At 37.1% G+C, this 27,378-nt stretch overlaps 1 protein-coding gene across 1 annotated transcript; it reads left to right on the top strand.

The window, feature by feature from the left end:
* The first annotated feature begins 8,793 nt into the window (after positions 1-8,793).
* LOC150075310 (trypsin-like) lies at positions 8,794-27,378 on the top strand. The gene is made up of 6 exons (XM_090388441.1): positions 8,794-8,854; positions 9,039-9,127; positions 14,461-14,567; positions 22,063-22,334; positions 22,700-22,851; positions 27,217-27,378. Exons 1-6 carry the CDS (start codon positions 8,794-8,796, stop codon positions 27,376-27,378), a joined length of 843 nt encoding a protein of 280 aa, XP_090244567.1.

Below are 27,378 nucleotides of genomic sequence, written 5' to 3'. Positions count from 1 at the left end.
ATTCTCGAAATCTGCACGCCCATTTATAACTGCCTCATTTATTAATAATGGGCTCTTTTTACTGATGCGTGATTTGTTTCCATATTTATGTGCACGTGATACATTTTACTGATGTTAGTGTACACGAGAAAGTGTAAAAGGACGGGAAAAATAGATAGGTAGGTAGATAGATGGATAGAGAAGGTGAAAAAATTTAGTGGGATGGCTGGTACATCGTTCAAGAAATAAAAGGAAATTTACCAAAAAACATCATATTTTGTTGTGTCACTTTACATATATTTCGACATCTTATAAAAGTTTACAGCAACTAATATTCTAGTGTTCAGATGATGGACAGAACAATGGAAACAAAGGACAAAACAAAGTTACATTAAAATCTTATATAAATGAAAAAATCTTACATAAATCTTAAAATCTGATTTTATAAATAAAAAGAAAAGAACTGAGTGTTTTTTTTTTTTTTTTAATTTTTGTTAGTTCAGTGGTAATCCTTACAAAAAATCAAGGGCACTTAGTTAAAATGTAATATGTAACTAAGATTGACCGAAATTGATATGGCTGAAAATAAAAATTATTTTATTAATTATTATAGATAATTAATAGTTAATTATAATTAATAAGTTCGCAGACTGCCAGGCGTCCACAACTGCCGTATGGTTTAGCTGGTTCTCTGTCTGATTGTGTAACAAAGTACTGCTGTTTGAGAATTAGTATAGCATGATAATTTATTTATTCCATATTTATTGTTTGTGTAAGATTTATTGTTTGTGTAAGATTTGTTGTTTGTGTAAGATTCTACATTTGTAAATAATTCTATTATTAAGTAACTCGGAAGCCATATGGAAGTTAGTGTTAATTAATCTCTGTTGAATAGAAAATTAGGCCAATAAAAAATTTACAGTTGAAATAAAAATATTTTTAACCTGGACATATACTAAATTTGCCGGGACAGCAGTCTAAAATCCTGGACGTATGGTCATCCTACCTATGCCATCGCTTCTGACATGATTCAGACAAGTGTCAACAACAGGGATGCACTAAATGGAGTTGCTACTGAAATTTAGATCCCTAAAGGAACTCTATAAAAATGAAAAAAATAAAATAAAATGAAATAAGTAACTTGGACAACAATATCATGCCCCATTTTCTTACCCTTACACTTACAGACCGGCTAGATGTACACATTGAACCTATTAACACATCAATAATTTAGCCCTCTGGTGGAGAAATTTATCGCCTCTAAAAAAATAAATAAATAATGATAATAAATTATTGCCTGCTGCCACTGTTAATCTTTTAGTCTGTGTATCCCCCAAGCTAGCAGTTTTCCGACCCACCTAACACTACCTCAACAGCATCAGCAAATATTCTTGCACTCTTTCTATTTAAATTTACCCCATCCCCAAAGAAGCAGTCTCCCCGGTTAAGCACAGACCACACTGAAAAAAAATTCTACCCCCCATGAGTCTTGCACAATCTCTCCAGGGCCGAATTGATTGACAAGGCTCTCATCATATACTCCCTCCTATCATGTCTAGGCAGAATTGCAGACACTTTCAAATTCAACCCTAGCTCCCGACTTTGTTTTAATATTGACCTGTACTTGCTAATTAAATCTGCAGATCTCTTACTCTTAAGGTCATTAGTGCCAACGTGTACAACAATATCACCTTTTGTGCCCTTAAAAGATGAGATCTGCTCTACAACGTCATCAACTTTTGCCCCTTCATTTCTCCCCCGAGCCACAGCACTCCTGCTACTCTGTGAACTTTGCTTCGCAGTTCTAGTTTGGGACACCATTTCCGTTTAAATACAGTTTAATTAACAATGAAATTTAATAAGATTAATAAATTTTATTGATTACTTGATAATACTATACTAAGCTAAGAGATTATTAATACAGTGCTCCGTATTACTCTATCTAGTTTCAGTTCGAGATATACGTTACGCTATTTCATATCGATCTATAGAATGGCGCCAGGTGGGCAGGAGCGGCAGTGCGTAGCACACGCTTCTTGATTAGACCCGGGTTCGAGCCCATGACCACCAAATACGGAGGATGCGGAAAGGTCAGGGAATGACCACCGCATATCCCCGGAGCAATATGGCCTTAGTTGCTAATGCTCATAAAAACCAAATAACAAACAAACACCATAAAATTCATGCATGATGGTGCTCTGTCCTAAATTGAGGGGCCCATCAAGCTCTCAGCTGCCCACATCAACGCCAGAGCTTGCACTTGGTCATCACGCAATACAGCGGCAACCCCCAAGGCAGAATGCGCTGGTCACACAGGAACTAGTAGTTGTTGGTGACTCTCTTGTCAGGGAAACGGGGAACATGCTTTGTAAAAAGGATAGGTGGAACAGGACCAGGGTATGTCTGCCAGGGGCAAAGGTCGATGACGTTGTAGAGCGGATATCTTCTTTTTAAGGGCACAAAAGGTGATATTGTTGTATATGTTGGCACTAATAATATTAAGAGTAGGAGACCGGCGGAATTACTTAACAAGTACAGGTCACTGTTGAAAAAAAGCCGCGAATTAGGGTTGAATTTGAAAGTGTCTGCAATTCTGCCCAGACACATTGGAGGGAGTATACGATGAGAGAGCCTTGTCGATCAATTCGGCCATGAAAAGATTGTGCAGGGCTCAAGGGGTAGAATTTTTTTCAGCCTGGTCTGTACTTGTTAACAGGAGAGACTGCTTCTACAGGGATGGGATACACTTAAATAGAAAGGGTGCAAGAATATTTGCTGATGCTATCGAGGCAGTGTTAGGTGGATCGGAAAACTGCTAGCTTGGGGGGATACAAGGACTAAGAGATTAACAGTAGCCACTGGCAGAGGTGAAAGTGATTCTTGCACTGCTTTTATTGGAATGAGAAGCAGCCTGGAAAACAAGATGTAGGGTATTTCAGAGACTGCTGGGAGTCATTACGGTACAAGTAAACACATGGGTTGTGTTAGGATAGCTAAGAATAGGAACAGGTGCATGTATACTTGCGTGTACACCAATGCTAGGAGTTTAGTAAATAAATTTGATGAATTTGAGGTATTGCTCTAAACATCAAAGGCAGATATTGTTGGGATTTCAGAGCCGTGGTGTCACACAGATATAAGGAATGCAGAACTGGAATTTGGGAGTACAATGTGTACAGAAAGGATAGACAGGATAGGAAGGGAGGAGGAGTTATTCTATTAGTTAAGAAACACATAAAATCCAAGGAAGTGAAGCCAGTCGACATCGCTGGACAGTGCAGTGTCGAGTCAGTTTTGTGTGACATAAGCATTGGGAGATCAAAATTGAGAGTAGGAGTGCGTTATAGGCCTAATGACTCTGATGAGTATAATAAGAAACTGTACAGGGAAATAGAGTGGGCCAGTAAATCAGAGAGACTTATAATGGAGGATTTTAATTTCCCAGATATTGACTGGAATTTTTTGTGGGTTGGTCACTCACACACTAGCAAGGCTTTTGTGGATTCATTGGATGATTGTTTTCTACATCAGCATGTTCGGGAGGCAACTAGAGGGAGTAATACTCTTGATCTGATTATCAGTAGTGATTCTTCATGCATTAAGAATCTATAGATAAAGGAACTACTAGGTGGCAGTGATCACAATGTGCTGAAGTGGGATTTACTCAAAGAGGTAACTATCATCAGGTGTAAAGGGAAGGGTTTTTGTTTCCGTAAAAGCGACTACGATGGTCTGAGACAGTATTTAAATTCTATACAATTGGATCAACTGATGATGTTACCAAGAGCAAATTCAAAATGGGAAGCATTCAAAGAACTTATCTTGGAAGTTACTAGGCTTTACATACCAACTAAGAAATATTTTTCAAGGTTTAGGCCTAAATGGATATCAGATGAACTAATGAGACATATAGCAGAGAAGAAAAATGCATGGGATACATATAAAATAATGGGTGACATGAAAGCCTATGATAGATATAACTGATTTGTAACCAAGTCACAAAGGAGATTAAGCAGGCAAAGGCAGATTATGAGAAATCCTTGGAAAAGGATGGAAGGAAAAACAGAAAAAAGAGTTCCTTACCTATGTAAACTCTAGAGGAAAGGGATGAATCAGATTGGTCCACTGGACAGTGATGGTTCAACAGTTGAGGATCCTGCTCAGGTGGCTAACAAACTAAACGAGTATTTTGCATCTACATTCAGACATGAGGAGTTATTCAGAAAGGGGAATGCCAGAGGTGAAGTAAACTCTGGCAGTGAGCCAGATGATTTTGTAATAACTGAGAGGAAAGTGGAGGAGAAATTGTTGAAGATAAACTTAAAAAAGGCACCCGGGGTGGATGGGATCTATCCAGTTATATTAAAGGAGGCAGCAAAGGAAGTAAGCAAACCCTTAGCCATAATTATGAGAGCTTCCTTGGACTCAGGGGAGGTACCCATAGACTGGAAATGTGCAAATGTTACCCCAATCCACAAAGGAGGAAAAAAGAGTGACACAAGTATTACAGACCTGTAATTTAACTTCTGTTCCAGGAAAAGTAATGGAGACACTGGTTAAAGAAGCATTGCAGGATCATCTAGACAAGACTTCAGTTATAGTTCAGACACAGCATAGTTTTTTTAAGGGAAAGTCTTGCCTGACCAATTTGATTGGATACTATGATGCAGTCAGAAAAGAACTGGATGCAGGGAAGAACTTTGATATTATATATTTGGATCTTAGAAAGGCTTTTGATACTGTTGCAAATGAAAGACTGCTGCACAAATTGGAGCAGTGTGGCATTGGAGGCAAATTGCTGCTATGGATAAACTGATGGTTGAGGGGGAGGAGACAGAGAGTGGTAATCAATGGACACTGCTCATCGTGGACTAATGTTATTAGTGGAGTCCCTCAGAGTTCAGTGTTGGGTCCTTTATTGTTTTCTGTATTTATAAATGATATTGATGATGGTATATCAAGCTCAATGTCCAAGTTTGCAGACGATACAAAGGTTGAAGGAGTTCTTAATGACACCACTGGCGCTATGCTGCTGCAACAGGATCTGGAAACGTTGAGCAGATGGGCTGAGAGGTGGCAAATGTAGTTAACATTGACAAATGTAAAGTACTACATATGGAAAACAGAAACCCCAGAGCAACGTATCAACTCTGTGGTACTACGCTGACAGTGGTAGAGAATGAAAAGGACCTGGGGGTAATTGTGCAGGCAGATATGTAGTTCTCTGAGCAGTGCAGACGGGCTGCAAGGGTAGCTCATGGTGTCTTGTCAATGATATACAGGAATTTTTCTAGCAGGGATAAGGAGGTGATTATTCCCTTGTATAATGCAATGGTCAGCCCACACCTTCAGTACTGTATACAGGTCTGGAGGTCTCATTTCAAGAAGGATGTAGAGCTGCTGGAACGAGTACAGAGAAGGGTAACAAGATTAGTGAATGGAACGAAGGGTGGTTCTTAAGAAGAAAGGCTTAAATTTTTTAAATTACAGTGTCTTCTGACTAGGCACCGGCGAGGTGATCTGATAGAGGTGTATAAAGCCTTGAATGGTTTGATTATGAGAGGACATAAATTAAAATTGAGGAAAGACAGATGTGCGGAAATTTGCCTTTTCGCCAGCGGGTAGTTGGTTGGTGGAACAGACTTCCATCCCTTGTTGTGGAAGTTGATAGCCTAAATAAATTTAAGGCTCAGCTGGACAGGTATTTCGAACGAACAGATGGGTGAAATGGGAGTGGGTTTTCTTTTTTTTTTTTTTTTTTTGGCTGATGCTGCATAAGCTTGCTTTCTTGCATCGTATGCCTCTAGTAATGCTAATGCTAATCTGATTAATCTCCTTCCTTTTAGAGTTTATATAAGTAAAGAAATCCTTGCTGTTTTTCTTAGCATCTTTTGCCAAACATTTCTCGTAATCTGCCTTCGCTTGCTTAATCTCCTTTGTGACTTAATTACAGACTAGCTTATATCTGCCATAGGCTTCTGTGTCGCCTGATAATGTATATGCATCCCATGCATTTTTCTTCTCTGTTACGAGTCTCATTAGTTCATTTGACAACCATTTAGGCCTAGAACTTGAACAATATTTCTTAAAATTGTTGAATGATCAAATAGATAACGTCTCCTTGAACAATATTTCTTAATATTGTTCAAGGAGAGACAGGAAAGATTAAGCGCTCAACCGCTGACGAACACAGACTGTCGCCAAAGACAGACAAGTGAAGTAGATAAAGGAAAATACTTAAATTGATCTGTGATTTTTCCCACTTTTTTTGGCCTCGGAGCAGTCCGGTCTAAATGTGTTGTTTATTATAACTTTGGCTATATTTGCCTTATATTTAATATTTTCAAAATGTTTTAGATACATATTTATTCCAGTCTCTTTCTGTTTTTTTACTTCCGTTCTCGTTTATTTATTCGTTTCTTCACTCTCTTTCTGCACTTTTTTCCATTTTGCCTATTATACATCATTTGAATTCTCGACAGTAATATGTGACTACAAATTTTGGAGAACCGATCTAATTTCTCTTCTTAACTAAATGAACTGTGTATTTTATCATACACTTGCATTCAGGAATTGTGGATTTTATTTTCAAAGGATAAAAATATTTTCTTCTATCGAATGATCAAATAGATAACGTCAAGCTTCACTGCCATTTTATTTGGTGAAGTGTGACAGATGTTCCAATATACCTCATCCGTTGTCTTCAGCGGTTCAAATCCAAAAATAGAAATTTGCGAACGTACATTTCTATTTTCGGATATCACTCACGCACAAGCACGCACACATATACATACGAACCTTCCTAATCTTGTAAATAGACTTTTTTGATTTATGGAGAGGCGTATGATGTAGATGCCAATGATTTTTAAAAATCCTTATCAATTGATTTTCCACCAATTAAAGCTTATCCGTCCCGATTTCATGGATTCTGTTCCGCTGTCCCCATAAACATGGAAATATCCCGAAATTCCATATTTCGGTAAATGCTAACTGAATAAAAATCAAGTTGATAAGCATTTCGAAAGTGTTTTATCCCGCTTTACTGTATAATGATCTTTTGAATAAATTTTGCATCCTTAGAAGAGAATTTATCTACAGATCCGAGATGATTGATTGTACTTAGAGATTTGCATCATGAGCACAATTAATGCTATGCTTCAAACATGCAGAAAATGTACAATTTTTTTTAAAATTCAGATCATTTTCACTTATTACAAATTTCTGGGGATCGGAAAAATCGTCGATGACCATTGAAACTATAGTTCACTGATAATTCCTTTAGAATTATCAGTGGACTATATTTAGTGGCCGGTCAATGATGCTAAGAATTTTTCTGGGCGTTTTTCCACAATGTGGGTGAGTTAACAGATCTCAGACGAGGGTTTGCAACTTTTTTTCTCCCGGAAACTCAAATTTTTCTTTCATTAAACGGCAAATTAACCACAATATTCTGACGCCTCATAGCTTTAGCTGTTTTGGCGCTTAATACGCAAAATTTGGTTGCCCTTCTTGGAACCCTCTGGAAATTTGTTATTTTTTTAATCAGATGTTTGAAAAAAAAAAGTTGAATTATTACTCAAGCTGAGTTCTTCCAATAAAAACAAGTTGAAAAACTCACGATGAATTTCATCAGTAAATAGACGAAAACAGACTTAAATTATGTATTTAAATGATAATAAATAATAAATTTTGCTGAATTTTGTAATTTTTTCCCCCCTAGTAATTCTAAGAAAAATTCTAATTTTTTTAAATTATGGCATAATGAATTATGCAGATTACTTCCTCCGCACCACTGCACACAGATTTTGATAAAATGAAATGTTTTTTCACTTTGTTGCGTGGTGATTTACAATTAAAAAAGTTCGTATTTTCAAAGTAGATAAAGAAATAGATTTACTTTCTTTAACTATTATAATTGTTTCTAATATAATGCAAAATTCTTTATATATTAAAATATCTTATAACATAAGTCAGTCGCGAATTTGTCAACAGACCAATTGTGAATTGATCTGTTGACCAATTCGCAATTATGTAAATATTCTTCCATCAGGTAGTTTTGCAAGGTCTGCATGAGGAAAATAAAGTACACTATTTAAGTTACAATAACTTAGAAGAGGTTGGAAAGTTTTTAATGATTTAATTTCGACAAGTGTTAAGAAACTATACTTATTTTATATCAAGGATTGATTTTAATCATTCGATTACAATTAAAAGTTAATGAATTAAGAATTCGTTATCTTTCAATTGTAAAATCTTGGAAAAACAAGCAGCCAGTTAATAAATTGGGAAAGTATGCTTGCTTCGTATGTTTCGGCAATTTTGGGGCCGTGTTCCACAAGTCGCAATATGCACAAAAACAAAATGAGAGTTAATGGATACCAAAAACACAATAGTACTTCAACCGTTACGGAGATATCCGAAAGCTAAACACATTCAGAACGCATTTCTTATTTTCATCACATTTCTTCTGTTCCATTCAAAGAGATTCGAAATGTTGGAGAATGTGGTGAGTAGCTATTGTATGATAATTGCTGCAGTGTCTCTCGCAATACTTTGTCACTCTTATACTTTAAACAACTATGTGGCAAACCGACGAGTGTTGATAGTCTAAAAGAGCTGTCATTCGCGACTTAATGTATTTTTTCTTTGATTGTTTTCCCCCCTTTAATTCACACTCTACTTGATTCATCGGCAGCCCACCACTGCCAGTCTCTCTACTTAATCTTTTTCCTGTTAACAACTATCACTCGGACCAGTGAAAGAAAATATCTTTCTGGTAGACCTGTTCACGGTACAATATCACATCAGTTAATCATGACTGCAGTAGTGATTCTAGAAACGCTTTTGATAGCAACGTTATTCATCATTTCTAGAGGTAAGGAACTATCGATAGCTAGGCTCGACAGTTTTTTTTTTTTTTAATTGTTGTTTTGTTAATATTAAACTTCCTAATGGTTTTGTGTCTTAAGGGCTAAGATCCTGTAACCAGAATTTTTTCTTGGCTGGTATTCAAATAGACATTCAGAACGGACTATCAACACTTTACTTCTCTTTTTCAGAATACGACATATATACTCAACTAGAAAGTGATCTAGAAAAGAGAATATTTGGAGGATTCGAAGCTCCTAAAGGAAATTTTCCTTGGCAGGTGAGTTGTTTGGTATTTTACTTTGCTAAGACTTTAGCACTCATATATATTTTTTTAATCTCAACTAATACGTTGGTTTCTTATATAATTACGAAACAGTTACTGTGCATGATAAATTGTCAGATGCTTTCCAAGACATTAAATTCTATATTTGTATTTGTACTTGTATTTATTAAAACAATATGTTGATTCATTTACTTTACTTATTATTATTATTTATAATGAATAAAGTGAGGTACCAGAACGCACATTCAGAAGTGTGCGAAACATATCCAATTATTTGAACACAATAAGTAGCGAAAATTGGGTGTCCAACCCCCCAGGAATGGTCGAAGTTACAGTCTCCTGCCATCTCTTCTGAGAAATCCCGATAGATCTCTTCTTAAGTTCATAATGTAGCATCTGCGCCTTCTCCTATAATTTGTATTATGTTCAATTATTTTTTTTTAACTTTAGTCCTTTCGTTATATCCTGATTTTATTATTTTTTTAAAGTCTGTTTTAGCCAGTATTTCTTCATGAAGAGAACTGCTGGCTATACCCAGACTTAACAAAATTATTCTTCTTTAATCTGAAGGTTTAAAAACTTGATTTGTGATCCCTAGTTTTCTGTTGTAATTTATCTTGGAATCCATGTTTTTCTCATTCACGTTAATTGGCACCCAAGGTATTTTAAACTATTTACTTGTTGTAGGATTTGATTTTCTATACATATTTTGATCATTATGGACTCTTTGAAACACCAAGGAAAGTCGCCCATGGAAAGTCATTACTCTGGTTTTTCTTAGTGATATTTCCATGTTAAATTTTTATTTTGAGAGTAAGTTTAAAAAATGGCTGAATATTGTAAATCGTCGAAGTCAGTCATTAAAATCTGATCATTTGTGAACAATAGGTTGTCTAAAAATATATGCTAAACAAAATATCTCAATGAATAAATGACAAGTTATTATTTAAAATAAAAAGGTAAGTGCTAACACAGCTGTACTCTAAATTTTTATTTTATATTTGCAAATATTGCAGACTATAATATACATCTAAGTCATAAAATTGCAAAATTATAAGATCATAATTGCTATAAACATACGCATTACCTTACACTTCTTAAATTCCTTATGGTTTTCATAAACACTAGACGAGTATTGGAAAAAAGCGCTTAACTAGTGTGCATTGATTATAAGAAAATATCCAGGAAATAGAAATACCATTTTGTTTATTAATTCTTGCCTATCAATTTGATTACAAGAACCATGGCCAGTAAGAACATAAGAGGTAAACAGGAGAGGATAAAACCGAGTTAACTTTCTAAAATCAACACAATTAATATTGTGTTGGTGGACACAGTCAACCTTCCACTCTGACCAGGAAAAACATCCGCCCCTCCTTGCAGCGGCTATCACAGGTAATGCCAGGACCGAGCTTGCGCACGTTAAGGTATCAAGCGAAATGATTATGAAAGCAATAAATAGCTTTTCCAATTGGTCTACAGTTGGTGTATGCGTGCCCTTTGTATGAGGACCTTCGCTGCATTCTGATTACCAGAATTAACTTAAATCCAAAATTCCAGGAGCGTTACTTGTTGGACAGCGACAGAGAGTACAAGGCATTCTCGCAATACTGCCAAGAGCTCTTCACAAGAAGAAGATCCCTACCGCTGGAATGAATATACACCTGATCAACTCGTCTTGCCCAAATTCAAGCTGGACTGTCAACGACTACCATCGCTAATGGGATGGGACCTTTGTCCCATGGATGACAACACTGCTTTGGATCTTCTTGATTTAGACTCTTCACAAACTATGCTATTATGCAGTGACCAAATGGACAGAAGCCCCGAAGCTGCTGCCATTAAGCTTCCCTTGCCACGATCCCTTGCGTGGTTCTTTTCCTCCACCACCCAGGCGGGGGGGGGAGGTTACCCTGGTCGCCTGCCACCTCGCCACCCCTCTTTTCCTCTGGTGGGGCATCGACCTACTCCACTGTTTCTGGGGGTCATCTTCCCTATGGACCCCTTATCTCTGTATTTTCCCCCAATCTTCAGTCTCTCTCTCCAACTTATAACCAGCGTCTGAATCTTCTCTAAATTGCCTGAGCCCTATACCCAAAAACTTAAAAAACATCAATTGCATAATTATTTTTGCTGACTCCTATTTGTAGCGGGTTTTTTTTTCTAGGTCCTAGCCACTGAAATCTCAGGAAATTAGGTGGCAGGACCTGCCAGAGTAAATAACTACAACACTTGTGTACCTGGTCTGCCTCCACGGGGCAGAGTGTGGACAACGTTGGAACCCTTTAGGGGCCCAGCGGCTAAATGACCAGAGGAACAACGGTACACGACACTACACATATACAAAATCCATACACTTTAAACCTCTGGCTTTGACAGTGTTCTGTTTCACACCCACAATGTATACTACGCAGAGATGGGGGGAACCCCTGGTGCCGTTTGACACTAAACACACTCTGCACTCTACACTCTGGTCTACAGTTGGTCCTGACGGATTTCCACTCTTTATTCTAAAAATATGCAGTTTCTATGTGATTGACTTGTTACATCACCTCTTCAACCGCATCCTCGAGACTGGTATCACACCGACAATATGGAATGTCTACCATGCTTTACCAGTTCCAAAAACTAAGAAACCAAAAGATCCCAGAGCAATATTTCCTGTGGACTACTAAAAGTGTTTTAAAAAACGATACAGTCCACCTTAGTCGATCACTGCTTCAGTGGGCGTCCACAGCATCTTCATACTGTTATTCCTAGGAGGTCTACGCTACCAAATCTATTAATGACCAGCTGGGCAATCCAAAAAGCCCTTAACTCAAAGAAACAACTTGAAATCTTATTCCTATACATTACAAGCAGCTTTCGATACAATCAGCACAACAGGGCTAGTTAAAATTCTGAAGAATTATTTCAGAATCGAAGGTAATCTTCTTGCTATCCTCCATCAACTCCTCATCAACAGGCAAATATTTATCAAATATGATCACAGATTGGAGATGACCACCACGACCTTTGTCGGCATCCCTCAAGGGAGAGTTCTCTCATCATGGTTTTTTTTGCCGCAGCACTAGAGCCCTTCCTTGCGAAGCACCCAAACTTCATTTCATACGCTGATGATTTTAAGATGCTGGTCACATCCGATGATCTAGCAAAAGCTGAGGCAGTCGCCTATGAAAATCAGACAGTACTGTTCGAGCTCCAGGATTATTTAGGGCGTCTGGGACTTAAACTGAATCCTCAAAAAGCAGCTCAGATGATTTTCACAAAAAGGAGAACTATTAATGAAATTATGCTCACAATAAATGGGACCGCCATTAAAAAGGTTCACTCTCACACGGACTTGGGGTTGAAGTCGGATTATGGGCTTACTTTCAAAGAATACCTCAAGATGGCCAGGCTAAAAATGCTTGCGGCGTACTGGGCAATGCGGCAATAGTTGGTCGGTCTTAGGCCTCGGGAGTTCCTCTTGGAATACGTCAAAGAAATTTAACACCCGTACCGCTCTACGCTTCGATACTCTGGTCAGGAGCTTCCTCTACTCAACTGAAGGAATTCCTGGGGATTGAATATTTGCTCCTGAGATGGCTAAACAGGGAGATTGGCTACACTTTCACCATCTCTAGGAGTGTGCTCTATACAAACCTGGGCATGAAACCCTGGGAAACCATAGTCAAAGAGAGCAATCTACAGATCTTGGCACAACTTCTATGCGGACAAATCGATTCGCCTGATATCTGGGATGTTTCTGCAAATCCTCGGACCTCACAAAGTGCAGTTCAACACTTTGTCTACAATCTTGTCTGCAAAATGTGCAATACCTTAGGTCAGTGTTCCCGGCAAATACGTTTGAAATGTATAACTCCCTGGAAATTGATGCCTCATCTTGCTGCAGCTCGAAGTGCTATAGATAGGACATAGTGAAAGAACTCTATAAACATGAACAATAAACATTATGTGAAAAGAATTCCCTGCAAAGACTTCGCTGAATTCACCGTTTTTTATTGTTAGTTATTTATTTATTTTATTGTTTATTATTTTATGTATTGATTTTTATCTTGTTATGTATTTGCAATCTGTTTTGATCTCTTTCAATTCCAATTAATGCATTCAACTGGAATTTGCGTAATGTACACCCCTCTAGCCGAACCAGGCTGTTCCAGGGGTGCCCACTGATGTGGAAATTTTTGGAAATAAAGTTTTGTGGAATACCTTTAGTGGATTCGTTCCAAGGTTGTTGTCAAACTAAATATAATTCCTATAAGCCTTTGGCTTTTTTCCGGGAAGTATCACCGTCCAACTTTGAAAATACACCCATAATTTCCAAAGTACGAATCTATACTGTATTTCAAGATCTAAGGACAACTTATCAAAAAAAAAACTCAAACGCTGGGGGAAAAAATAGGTCCAGTACATCGTAGTAATAACTAATACCATGAAGCTCTGAAGACTCAAGGCCTTGCTGAAACCTAACAAGAATAGCTGTATAGAACCATATTGCAATGCTAAAAGAAACAATAGGAATAAACACACAACTATAAAGCAAGGCTAGCTCCGAAGACCTCAGTCGACGTTAGTAATTCGGGTAATCACTGATTAACTCTTTTGCCTTTTTCCTTTATATATTTTTTCTCCTGTTTCGCGAGACAAAAAAACCTGAGTTTCCAACAAAGAAAAACCTTGTGACACTCGCATGAGACCGACTAACTCCGTCACGGCGCAAAAAACAGCTCAGAATAGCTTCTCGCGCCACTGAAGGGATTCGAACCACACCTTTTCCACTCTGTGTGGGTAAGACGATGATTATAATCACTGCGCTCGCGAAGACAACTTTATTCATTTACAGAAAACTCTAATTCGATACACATTTAAACACAATATGAACAAACATGATACGTTGAACAATATCTAATTCTCAGTGTATTACTCTGCATTTGAAATGCATTAAAATTCTGATTTTGTTATTTTTTAATATTTAAAATTATATTGCGTTTAATTTATATACATACATGTACAATGGTGTAGTAGGGTTTTTTTTTTTTTTTTTTTATCATCAGGTACTATTTTTGTTGTTTACTGGCACCACCAAAATGATACTTTTATGCAATACCACTTAAGTTGATGACGACATGTTTTAAATCAAATTTTTACATACCGAATACGCAGTCACAGTGGTTTATTCCGTAATATACTATTATTCAATAATTGTTGATTTATTGGTATAGTTTTCTTGACCTTTAAGTGTTTTATTTTTTTTAATGATATTGTTAACGTGATTAGCCTAATTCGCCTATTCAGACTGTCTGTCTATGATGCTTTATCTCCAGGTGTCGTTACGACTACATCATAATCTTTATGGAGTCTTCGATCATTGGTGTGGAGGTGTCCTAATCAATCCTCAATGGATATTAACAGCAGCTCATTGTGTAGCACAGTAAGTATATTTATATTTGTATTTTATTTGCATTTGTATTTTATTTTTAGGAAGTGAATTAAGGTCTGCCACAGCAGAAATTTGAAAAAAATATTAAAGGCCATAGCAAATAATTGACAGTAGCCACTGGCAGAGGTGAAAGAGATTCTTGCACTGCTTCTATTAGAATGAGCCTGAAAAACAAGATGCATGGTATTTCAGAGACTGCTGGGAGCCATTGCGGTACAAGTAAACACATTGGTTGTGTTAGGGTAGCTAAGAATAGAAACAGGTGCAGGTATACTTGCGTGTACGCCAATGCTAGGAGTTTAGTAAATAAATTTGATGAATTTGAGGTATTGCTCAAAACATCAAAGGCAGATATTGTTGGGATATCAGAGACGTGCTGTCACACAGATATAAGGGATGCAGAACTGGAATTTGGGGAATACAACGTCTACAGAAAGGATAGACAGGATAGGAAGGGGGGAGGGGTTATGCTATTAGTTAAGAAACACATAAAAACCAAGGAAGTGAAGCCAGTCGACATCGCCGGACAGTGCAGTGTTGAGTCAGTTTGGTGTGACATAAGCATTGGGAGATCAAAATTGAGAGTAGGAGTGTGCTATAGGCCTAATGACTCTGATGAGTATAATAAGAAACTGTACAGGGAAATAGAGTGGAGTGGGCCAGTACATCAGAGAGTCTTATAATGGGGGATTTTAATTTCCCAGATATTGACTGGAATTTGTGGGTTGGTCACTCGCACACTAGCAGGGCTTTTGTGGATTTATTGGATGATTGTTTTCTACATCAGCATGTTCGGGAGGCAACTAGAGGGAGTAATACTCTTGATTTGATTATCAGCAGTGATTCTTCATGCATTAAGAATCTGCAGATAAATGAACCACTAGGTGGCAGTGATCACAGTGTTCTGAAGTGGGATTTACTCAAAGAGGTAACTACCATTAGGGGTAAAGGGAAGGGTTATTGCTTCCGTAAAGGCGACTACGATGAACTGAGACAGTATTTAAATTCTATACAGTGAGACCAACTGATGATGTTACCAACAGCAAATTCAAAATGGGAAGCATTCAAAGAATTAATCTTGGAAGCTACTAGGCTTTACATACCAACTAAGAAATATTGTTCAAGGTTTACGCCAAAATGGATGTTAGATGAACTAATGAGGCATATGGCAGAGAAGAAAAATACATGGGATACTTACAAATTAACACATGACACAGAAGCCTATGATAGATACAAGTTGATATGCAACCAAGTTACAAAGGAGGTTAGGCAGGCGAAGGCAGATTACGAGAAATCCTTGGCAAGGGATGCAAAGAAAAACAGCAAAGAGTTCTTTACTTATGTAAACTCTAGAAGGAAGGGGATGAATCAGATTAGTCCACTTGATTTTGATGGGTCAACTGTTGATGATCCTGCTCAGGTAGCTAACAAACTAAATGAATATTTTGCATCGACATTCACACATGAGGAGTTATTCAGCTAGGGGAATGCCAGAGGTGTATTCAACTCTAGCAGTAAGCTACAGAATCTTGAAATAACTGGAAGTAAAGTGGAGGAGAAACTGTTGAAGATAAACACAAGAAAGGCACCCGGGGTGGCTGGGATCTATCCAGTTATATTAAAGGAGGCAGCAAAGGAAGTAAGCAAACCCTTAGCCATAATTATGAGAGCTTCCTTGGACTCAGGGGAGGTACCCATAGACTGGAAATGTGCAAATGTGACTCCAATTCACAAAGGAGGATCAAAGGCTGACACAAGTAATTATAGACCTGTGAGCTTAACTTCTGTTCCAGGAAAGTTAATGGAGGCACTGGTTAAAGAAGCACTGCAGGATCATTTAGACAAGACTTCAGTTATAGCTCAGACACAGCATGGTTTTGTTAAGGGGAAGTCTTGCCTGACCAATTTGATTGGATATTATGATGCAGTCACAAAAGAACTGGATGCAGGGAATAGCTTTGATATTATATACTTGGATCTTAGAAAGGCTTTTGATACTGTTGCACATGGAAGACTGCTACACAAATTGGAGCAGTGTGACATTGGAGGCAAATTGCTGCTATGGATAAAGGGGTGGTTGAGGGGGAGAAGACAGAGAGTGGTAATCAATGGACACTGCTCATCGTGGACTAATGTTATTAGTGGAGTCCCTCAGGGCTCAGTGTTGGGTCCATTATTGTTTTCTGTATTTATAAATGATATTGATGATGGTATATCAAGCTTAATGTCCAAGTTTGCAGACGATACAAAGGTTGGCAGGGTTGTCAAGGACACTACTGACACTATGCTGCTGCAACAGGATCTGGAAAGGTTGAGCAGATGGGCTGAGAGGTGGCAAATGAAGTTTAACATTGACAAATGTAAAGTACTACACATGGGAAATAGCAACCCCAGAGCAACGTATCAACTCTGTGGTACTACACTGACAGTGGTAGAGAATGAAAGGGACTTGGGGGTGGTTGTGCAGGCAGATATGAAGTTCTCTGAGCAGTGCAGACGGGCTGCAAGAGTAGCTCATGGAGTATTGTCAATGATATACAGGAATTTTTCCAGCAGGGATAAGGAGGTGATTATTCCCTTGTATAAGGCAATGGTCAGGCCACACCTAGAGTACTGTATACAGGTCTGGAGGCCTCATTTCAAGAAGGATGTAGAGCTGCTGGAACGAGTACAGAGAAGGGCAACAAGATTAGTGAATGGAACAAAGGGGTGCTCTTAGGAAGAAAGGCTTAAGTTTTGCAAATTACAGTGTTTGGAGACTAGGCACCAGCGAGGTGATCTGATAGAGGTGTATAAAGCCTTGAATGGTTTGAGCATGCTCAATGCTGATGGGATTCTTCCTCTAGCTTAGAATAATCACCTGAGAGGGCATAAATTCAAATTGAGGAAAGACAGATGTAGGATAGACGTGCGGAAATTTGCCTTTAGCCAGCGGGTGGTTGGTTGGTGGAACAGACTTCCATCCCTTGTAGTGGAGGTTGATAGCCTAAATAAGTTTAAGGCTCAGCTGGACAGGTATTTTGAACGAACAGAGAGGTGAAGGGGAAGTGGGTTTTTTATTTTTTATTTTATTTTTTTTATTTTTTGGCTGATGCTGCATAAGCTTGCTTTCTTGCATCAAATGCCTCTACTAATGCTAATGCTAATGCTAATTTACAGGCCTGTTTTATCATTTTTAACTTAGAACTAGAGTGAAGTTCTCGTGAATGGATTTTTTTTAAAACTTCTACTTCATTCTTATCGATTTATCCGTAGTACAATGAATGATCACTGAATTATGACCACCTACCCAATACCGTGTTGGGCCACTGTGCGCACGAATATCAGCCGTTATTCGCCTACGCATTGACTCCAATAGATGCCTGAAAAAGTTCTTGGGGGGTCTAGACTCATGCTGCCTGCAAGACTTTCCCCAGTATCGGATGACTAGATGACTGTTCCATGTCCATATACACCACTTCCCGTTTTAAAACATCCCACAAGTGTTCGATTGGATTGAGGTCAGGCGAATTTGGAAGTTAATCAAGATGGGTGATATGTTCACTGTGTTCCTTGAACCAGTGAGCAGTTCCGGGCTCACATGAAGTATGGCTGTGATGAAATACAGAAACTCTGTAAAACGGACCTGACGTGTAGTTAGTGTATGTTTGTGAAGTGCTAATGAATGTTCTGTGTGTGTTGTGAGCATCAGGCCTCTATGCCACCAAAGAGCAGACATGATATTCGTCCCGGGCACGCGGAGCATGACCTATTACCAGTCTTTATATGCATCCGCTTGAGGTAGTGGCCCCGTATTCCGGTTGCCCAGGTCTGAATACCGCGCAAAAAAAATTGTATTGCTATTTTGTCTATGCCAAACTTTGGTATTAAAGTTTACCCACAGGATAAACAATTTAAAGGATTTCTTGAAAATTGTATTTAAAACAATTTTCAAGAAATCCTTTCACCTAAATGATTCCGTAAAATTTATCCAATCAGCTTATGAAAGTTCATCATACAAATATCCATGTAAACATTTTCAATTTCATAAATTTACTTCCATGTGTTTAGTTTTCCATATATAAACTCAAGTTATTATGCACAATATATACATGATTTTTAATTCTACTCCAACGCTGCGTCGATCTTTATTCACTGCACCAGAAATCCTTCATACTTATTTGTCTGCTAAATCTGTCCAGGTTCAGAACAGGTGCAATATATGCAAATGAAATAATGGAGAAGCCATACAGGGAAATAAAAGAAAAAGCCATGTAAAGTGAACGCGAATTGGCAGTAAATGCATCTGTAAGGTATTCATTTAATATTAATTTCATCTGCTGAGTGAATAAATATTACATACAGTTCATATAAATGTTATATTAGAATTATATACAGTTCCAGCCAGCAGATTTAAAACTGCAGCAAGTCATATCCTACCAGCAAGCAACTGCTCGTTGCACTTTTATTCAAAGAATTCTTATAAAATTTTCTGTAATGTACGAAATTAAGTGAATGGTAACAGATAGCTTGCTATACCTTAACAATCCTCATCTTTGCCAGTTCTAAGGCTCAGATATATTCAGGGCATATCGAATCCCTTTACAGAATGTTTAAAGTCCCTGTTTCTTCGTTTGCAATTCACGAATTTAGGCGCATCTTCCTTATCAGGGCAGTTTACAAAGATGTGCCCTCTATTTGAACAGTGCCCGCAAGAAACAACTTTATGTGTACAGATCGTAGATGACTGTCTATAAGATAAACATTTGTTAACAACAACAAATTTCCTAAATTTATACGAAGTAAAGTCTGTCACTAGCCAAGATACATTTCAAAAGAAGTGGAGAAAATCCCATAACCAAATTTTTGTTTTGAAACCCGTACAAAATCTAAATCCAGTCTCATTTTTGACTTCATCTTGAATGAAGCCGAAGTCCTGCACTGCAAATTCTTTTGACACAAATGCTCAAAAATATCGTCTTTAGTATATTCTCTGGGTATATCATAAATGAGTAACGACGCGGATTACTGTATTTACTTTATTGTCTCAGTATTTAAACCTACAGCTTGAAAAGATGATGAATTTATAATCATTTTGACTTATAGTTTTAAGAAGTACCCCTTTGTTGTGGACAGGCCTTATATTTTTAATTTTAATGTTTCTGTCGAATTTCAAATAACAGCATAACTGACGGTACTCATCTCAAATAATCTACTTAGTTCTATGGTGTTTAAGGCAAAGTTGTGGTAATTCAATTAAATGGCATAGAAATGGAATTTAAAAAAGAGTAGGGATTATTAAAACCTGTAATTAAAATTTAAAATTTGCCCAAGGAAGAAGTGCACCACCTCGTCTCTGGTTATCCTATATAAAACGTTGAAACTGTTTATTAGTTCTTCATAGTTTCAACGTTTTATATAGAACAACCAGGGACAAGGTGGTGCACTTCTTCCTTTGGCAAATTTTAAATTTTAATTACAGGTTTTAATAATCCCTACTCAATTTTTAAATTCCATTTCTATGTTATTTAATTGAATTTCCACAACTTTGCCTTAAATACCATACAACTAAGCAAATTATTTGAGGTGAGTACTGTCAGTTAAGCTGTTATTGCTATTGAATAATAGCAATAACAGCTATTGAATAATAGCAATAACAGCTTAACTTAAGTCATTATGGCCTCCATAACTGACCACAAGCTCATTACATAATTTGAAGCAACCTTAATAATTTTACTGCTTTCCATAGCTAACAACTCACACAGAATCACAAATATTGCGCCCTACCTGTGCATGATATTAATAATGGAACTAATCAAAATATTTTATCAATTTATTTATGAATTGTATGAATTATGTATGAACTATTTGTAAATCAAAATATGAATTTACCATTAAATTTAATGGTAAACTCATATTTTGATTATTGCTTATACGTATACCATTGCTTATTTTTATTTCTGAATGTTCATCTAAATTAACTTTTTAGATACCGAAATGGGGATGTACAATAATGTTTGTTATTAACAAACTGTTGGTCAGAAATGGAAATAACTTTTCTTCGAAGAGTACTTTTGTTTGAAGCTATGTTTGATTCAACTTATCGCTATAGATAATAACACAAAAGCATTTCAAATGAACTGAACGGGTAAGGTTATCGCATGAATGCCATTCTGTGCAATTACAGTCTGAATTGAACAATAAAAGATATTTTTAAAAAAGCTTTATTTTTTATTATTTTTTTTCTTTTTGAATATCCTTCATGTGTGTCATTAAAGAAGACGAGCTCAAAATTGCTTCTCGTGACACAATTGAGTACGCCTCTTGAGTTTTTGTTAACTGATTTCAAATAGAAATAGCGAAGCGAAGAATAGCGTTAACGTTTGTTAAATAAAAATTTATGGATACATCGATACTGTGTAAGGAGTCACACATTTATTTCGGCTTGAATCTATAGAAAATAAGCAGGTAAATTCTTATTTTAGAACAGCTGCAAGAGACTGACACCAGGATATATTACAAGTTGAGAGAAGAGGAAAGAGGAATAACCATAGGAGAATTGTCTATTTAAGTGTCCAAGAAGAGGAATAATAAAATCTAAATAAACTTTTTCTTTCAGATCTTTTGGATTTCTTTCTGTGTCTGAATTATTTATAAAAATACTACACTCACATAATATACCATGTCATGTTCTTCTTCAACCTAGTCTACTTCGGGAAATGAGTCAGACGAGGACTTTCCTCCACTTCCACCTAAAACACCAGATCAATTAAAACCGGAGTGTTAAGATCAAAAAAGATCAGTGGTCAAATTCATAAAATGTGATTATAAGAAACTGGGAGATGAGTCTATTCCCGTACCCTCCAACAAGAAAGTTGAAGATAACAAGATCCAGATTGAAACTAATGATCAATATAAAGTTAAAACTGTATACATTGTAGACAGTATTGAAAATAAGAATTATGCTGCATCTACAACCGTTTCCACACAGAAGAATGAAAGTAATTAATGTTCTATAAGTGGAGTTTTCTTTTCCGGAATACGCTGCGCACTGTACTGCTATCTATACAGCAGTAACCAATATTAAGAAAATCGTTGGTGACTATATTTTGTGGTGCTTGGTAGTTGGGGAAAGCAGTAAATATAGTTAGGGAAGGATATTACAACCATTAACGGACATTAAAGTTAAGGAAGGAAATCAATTTTTATCTGTCGTTTTTTCATCTGTCACAGCGATCATAGTTACAGTTCCGAACAGTCGATTACATTTTTGCTTTCGATAGTCAAATAATCACATTTGGATGTTCTATAACTTTTCTTTTACACAAATAATAGGAAAAGATAACAATTTCTTTCTTTTTATTTAATTATTTGGCGAATCAATTGCTATCTGAATTTTGTAGAAGATTAAAAATTAAATTAAAATTATATTATAATTTCTCTAACATTTTTAGTGAGAATGATGCATTTATGATCTGTAGTAGAATAATTTTTTTTTTTTTTACAGTCCTCGACTCCCATTAACTCAACCCCATTTCTGGACTATAAGAGTCGGCGAGCACAATTTAAAAGTATTGGAAGGAAGCGAACGAAAGCATAAAGTCTCGCAAGTGACTTATCATCCACAATTTAGAGGTTATAATAATGATATTGCCATGATCAAACTAACAGAACCAATTAGCCAAAGTAACTTTGTGGGACCCATCAAACTACCGCGCACTGATACCAAATTCGAAAATATGAATTGTGTTGCTTCTGGTTGGGGAAAAATTAATTACGGTAAGTCTTGCTATTTCTAGATTTAAACTACACAACTATTAAAAATATACATTAATTCCTTGAGCATATAAATTATAAGTTATTCCTAACGTATGGTAATATTGGTGGTACATTCCAGACGTTGCGGTCAAATTTAATATATTTTTAAATTTTAAGTTAAATAAATCAAATTCAAATATCAATTTCTCTTTCAAGAAATTAGTATATTTGTTTTGATAATGTACAATATGGAAAAATATTTAAAATCTATTATTAATAAAATGTTAAATAGTAGACTCATAGATATGACTACTTCTTAGATGTAAAGGCTGATTTTTTTTTTTTATAATAGCATTATTACTAGGAAGGTTTTATGCTATTTTCAGAAAACAAACCATCTGAAGTACTTCATCAGGTCACTGTTACTGTTATGGATAATTCTATTTGCGAGGCAGTATACAGGAAAACATACAATGTTCCTATTCGCGAATGGCACTTATGTGCAGGAACATTAGAAGGTGGAAAAGGAACATGCCAGGTAAAATTTTAGAACAGATAATACTTATAACGAAAATGCATGTAATCAAATTCTGTTACAGCAAGCGAAATAATTTATTTTTTATTTATTTTAAAGCTGTTGCTATTCATTTTATTTTTCTTTCATATTATTATGGGTAAGGTTGTAATATAGTTTTCAAGCATTTCCAAATGTTTGCTCATTATTATATCCAGAGGATTTGAGAGTAGCACCGAACCGATGGAAAGCAATCTTCTCTCTTCTTATAATCAGGGCCGGCTCCATTGAGATCAACCATCCAGCCGCACAGGGCGCCAAAATTTAGAGGGCGCAAAATTCCCCTCAAATTCACTGATTTGCTGTAAATTTAAAGTCACTATCTTCCGAAAGTCGCGATAGGAAGTCAATCTTACGTTCCGATTCAAGTAATTCGGATTTCAGTTATCGAGCATTCGAATGCATAAATAATATATTTGATTCTATCCTTCAGGGTCTTTCATAGATTGTTTCTTTTTTAAAATAAAAAAGAAAGTATTTTTCAGTTAATAGTACAAGTATAATGCATAAAATTAATATGAAGTTGGAGAGGGTGCACCAAAAAATCTCGCATAGGGCGCTGATAGACCTAGGGCTGGTTCTGCTTATAATAACTTTTAAATAACAGCTAAGATCCGATCTCCTAAATGGTATCCAGCCAGGGAGAGAGCTGAATCCAGAACCCAAAGATTATTAAAATGTGTCACCGAGTTATTACAACAGCAGGTCAATAAAGGACAAAAGATACTCAGAAGACATACCACAGGGATATAATAATTATTTATAATTCGCCAGAAAACATTGATAGAGCCGCGATAAAGATGTCAATCACACAGGTGGGTTCCTTTCATAGAATGGAATTTAAATAGCACCTTGAAAGACTTAAAATTAAAAGAAAATTGTGTCAAGCGAATAACATTTAGGATTTATTCATTATACAACTGAATAGATATTCAGTTGTTGTATAATGTGGTCAGTATGTGTATTAATCGCCAAGGAAACTAATGTTAGGAGGCATCAATATATTGTCTGTAATTTAGTTTAGAGGGTCCACCACTTTACCTTGTTTACTTCGGAGGGTCCGCCAGTTTACTGGATGAAAGATCCGAGTTTCTGGGAGAATCAATTATGAAACTCTCGTCGGGGCCGACTAACACGGGTAGAAATGGAGTATAACCAGGCAGAGAGCTGAATCTAGAACCCAAAGATGATTAAAATTATTTTTGGGCTTTTTTCATGATGTAAAGAAAAACCCATTAAAATTTTTTAAGGTGCCGAAAAACTGCGATTGTAACTAGTGTGCCCTATAAGTTTTTAGCTTATCAACAGCAAAAATAAAATAAAATAAAATTGACATTCTATTGCACTTAAAATCAACAATAATGCGTGTATTGTGGACCACTTTCTCATGACATGGACGGGGAAGCGGCCTTTCTCGAGATCGCTGCTTCTTGGTAGCAAAGTGACCAAAAACATTTAAACAGCACAAGATAAGCACTCTCATAAATATAGGTATATGAGTATGTAGACATATACACTGAGTGATCACTGAATTATGACCAGCTACTTGATATTTCTTAGGTCCTCCTTTTGCCCTCAGTACAGCAGCTATCCTATGTGATATTGATTCAACAAGAAGTCGGAAGCGTACGCGAGGTATGGTCAACCAAGCTGTGTGTAATGCGGTCAGAAATGCAGGTATGGAGGTGATTGGTGTATCCAGACGCCTGATATGCCGTTCCATAGTGTCCCACAAATGCACTATGGGATTGATATCGCGGGAATTAGGAGGCCAGTCGCTATGCTGTAAGTCAGAACTGTGTTCCTCAAACCATTCCTGCACAATAAGTGTCCGATTACTCTGCACAATGGCATCTTGGAAGACACCACTGCCATTCGGAAAAAAGTACAATATATCAGGGTGTACAGTCAGAAACAAGTTGACGATAGCGGAGACCACTGATACGATGTTCCACGTGCACCAGGGGTCCAAGTTCCTGCCAGTGAAATATGCCCCACACCACCACCACCTCCACTTTTGATAACATTCATGATGGATGAAGAGCCTCATGTTGTTAACGCCAAATCCATACACGACCATCCACGGTGTGGAGCAAATAACGTGACTCATCCGACGAGCACACCTTCTTCCAGTCTTCTAACGTCCAACTTGCATGCTCTTTGCACCAAGCGAGTCTTTTACGCCGATGAACCTTGGTTAGGAGAGGATGCCGTCTGCTGGTATAGCCCATATGTGCGACCCATGGTCGTGGCAAATATCGTTCCGAGTTGGCCGATGTTGTATTGGCGGCTTTTAAACACCCCCCCCCCCAGTTAAGCCGTTTGGGAAATCGAAGCATCAGCTCGAGCACCCACAATCCTTCCTTTAACCCACGAATTTTACTATCTACTGAACCACTGAGGCATTATCTATGCTATGTAGGGCGACTAACTCCGCACTCTCGTACCTCATGTGGTCAACGAGTCGTATTCAATTTTCATAGGGGCAGTTTTAATTTAGTGTATGTCTTATGTAGGAATGCTCCTACAGGTTAGTTCAACTTCACCTTGGTACATGCTGATGAAGCAGAATGTAGAACGGCCAGAAATATTACGTAATGTTGTTTGTGTAGTATATTATTATTTTTAGGCCATCCGAATAATGAAATTCATCTGCCGTGCTGTGTACTTATGTATGTTAATTGCGTGTGTTCTATGGTCGATTTGTCTGGACGAAAAACCCGTTTCTGGGGAAAAAACCTTGCTATCTATGCCTGACACCTGTTTGTGTAGTATGTTGTTTCTGGCTACTTATCACCAGGAAGGCAACCACCTGACAAACCTGCCTAGTGTTCGTCTACGTTACTAGGTGCGCCACAAGTATCCACATACTGTGATCGGCCTCATACGTGGAGATGGCCATCTACTAGATCCTACAGCCCTAAAGAACAGTGAAAAGTCTTACATTCACTGGAGGGAGTGCATATCATCAAAATAAAATCCCATGACACTGGCGACAAAAACCAAAGCATTGCAAAAAAAAAAAAAAAAGAAGAAACACGGTTTATAGACCAGTAAGAATTATGTACATATATAGAAAAATTACAAGTAGCAAAAAAAAAAAAAAAATGAAAAGAAAAGACTGAGGACAGATCTAAATATAACTCGGCAGTGTAGGTGTTTTTCAACAGGAACGTTGAATAAGTTTTTCTTTGATGTGACTTATTTGCAAAACAAATATGTCCAACGGTCAAGATTGAGGTTGGAGACAATTTATGATTATGGGGCATGGCTCTATGAATGATAAACTACCTGTTCAATAAAATTAATAGAACACGTAGAAAATGCGATGTAACTTAGCACAGCATATGAATTTAAATATTTGGGTATAGTTTTGGTACCCCTATCAAAAATAGAGGTGCAGCTGTTGATCATTATTCTGCCCCACCCCAGAGCACAACGTCCATGTCCCTTTCTCTGATGTTGGAGGAATGGTTGTCTACCGTATTCTTGGTTGTCTGCAAATGAAATAACATCTAAAATGGGACTCAAGAGAACAGAACTGTACCCCATTTAAGGGCACTGAGTCACATGTTTATGGCAGTTTTGCCATGAACAAGCTCTGCAAGGGTTTGGGTTAATGACTTCTGGCTTCCTTGAGCAACCACTGGCTTCCTTGAGCAGTCTATTGCAGATTAGCCTTCTCAACGCAGTCCGGTTGAAAATGTCACCTATGGCCACAGCAACCTTAAGAGACAGTTTGATAATAGGACATTGTAGGGTTCACGTTCCTATGGAACAGGCCTAGGCTGATTTAAATCATTCTGGAATTTCCACTTTTTCTTACATTCTGAGAAAGAATAAAAAAAAAATTCTGAGTTTTACAATAAAAGGGATCACTATAGCCACTATAAATTAATGACTCACATTTTTCTACTCAAGTTTTATTTATTCTGCAGTTAGCTGTGTTAAGTGACGAAGCAACTAATAAGCTGAACGCATGACTGTAATCGATTGCATTCTTAAGTCTCTTTGCTGGATGAAAAATCCCAGTATCTAGGAGAAAAACACGCAACACTCGACTAAGATCACTTAATTGGCCATATTTAAAAAAAACATAGGATGCAATAATTTATCGTATACTTGCCGGGATTTAAAAATCGAATTTTTTCCATCCAGTGTGGGAGGATGATTATAATTATTGCTACCACAAGGTCTAATCTACAGCATTTTTATATGTACACTGTATAAGTAAATCCAACATATCTTTTATTATGCTCCTAACAAGTGAGGTTGCTGAAACGGATAATAAATAGTATATTTATTCATTCTCTTTTTTTCATTTTCTAGGGAGACTCTGGAGGTCCTCTTCAGTGTATGATGCCTGATGGAACTTGGATGTTAGCTGGTTTAACATCTTTCGGCTCTGGTTGTGCAAAGAAAGGTTTTCCGGATATCTATACAAGAATATCATATTTTATTCCTTGGATTGAAGAACACATATTTTATTAA

The sequence above is a fragment of the Mastigoproctus giganteus genome, chromosome 14 (assembly GCF_048544385.1).
Source record: "Mastigoproctus giganteus isolate SK-2022 chromosome 14, ASM4854438v1, whole genome shotgun sequence".
Classification (NCBI taxonomy): Eukaryota; Metazoa; Arthropoda; class Arachnida; order Uropygi; family Thelyphonidae; genus Mastigoproctus; species Mastigoproctus giganteus.
The sequence above is the reverse complement of the archived record's forward strand: the minus strand, read 5'-3'. Positions and strand labels throughout refer to the sequence as shown.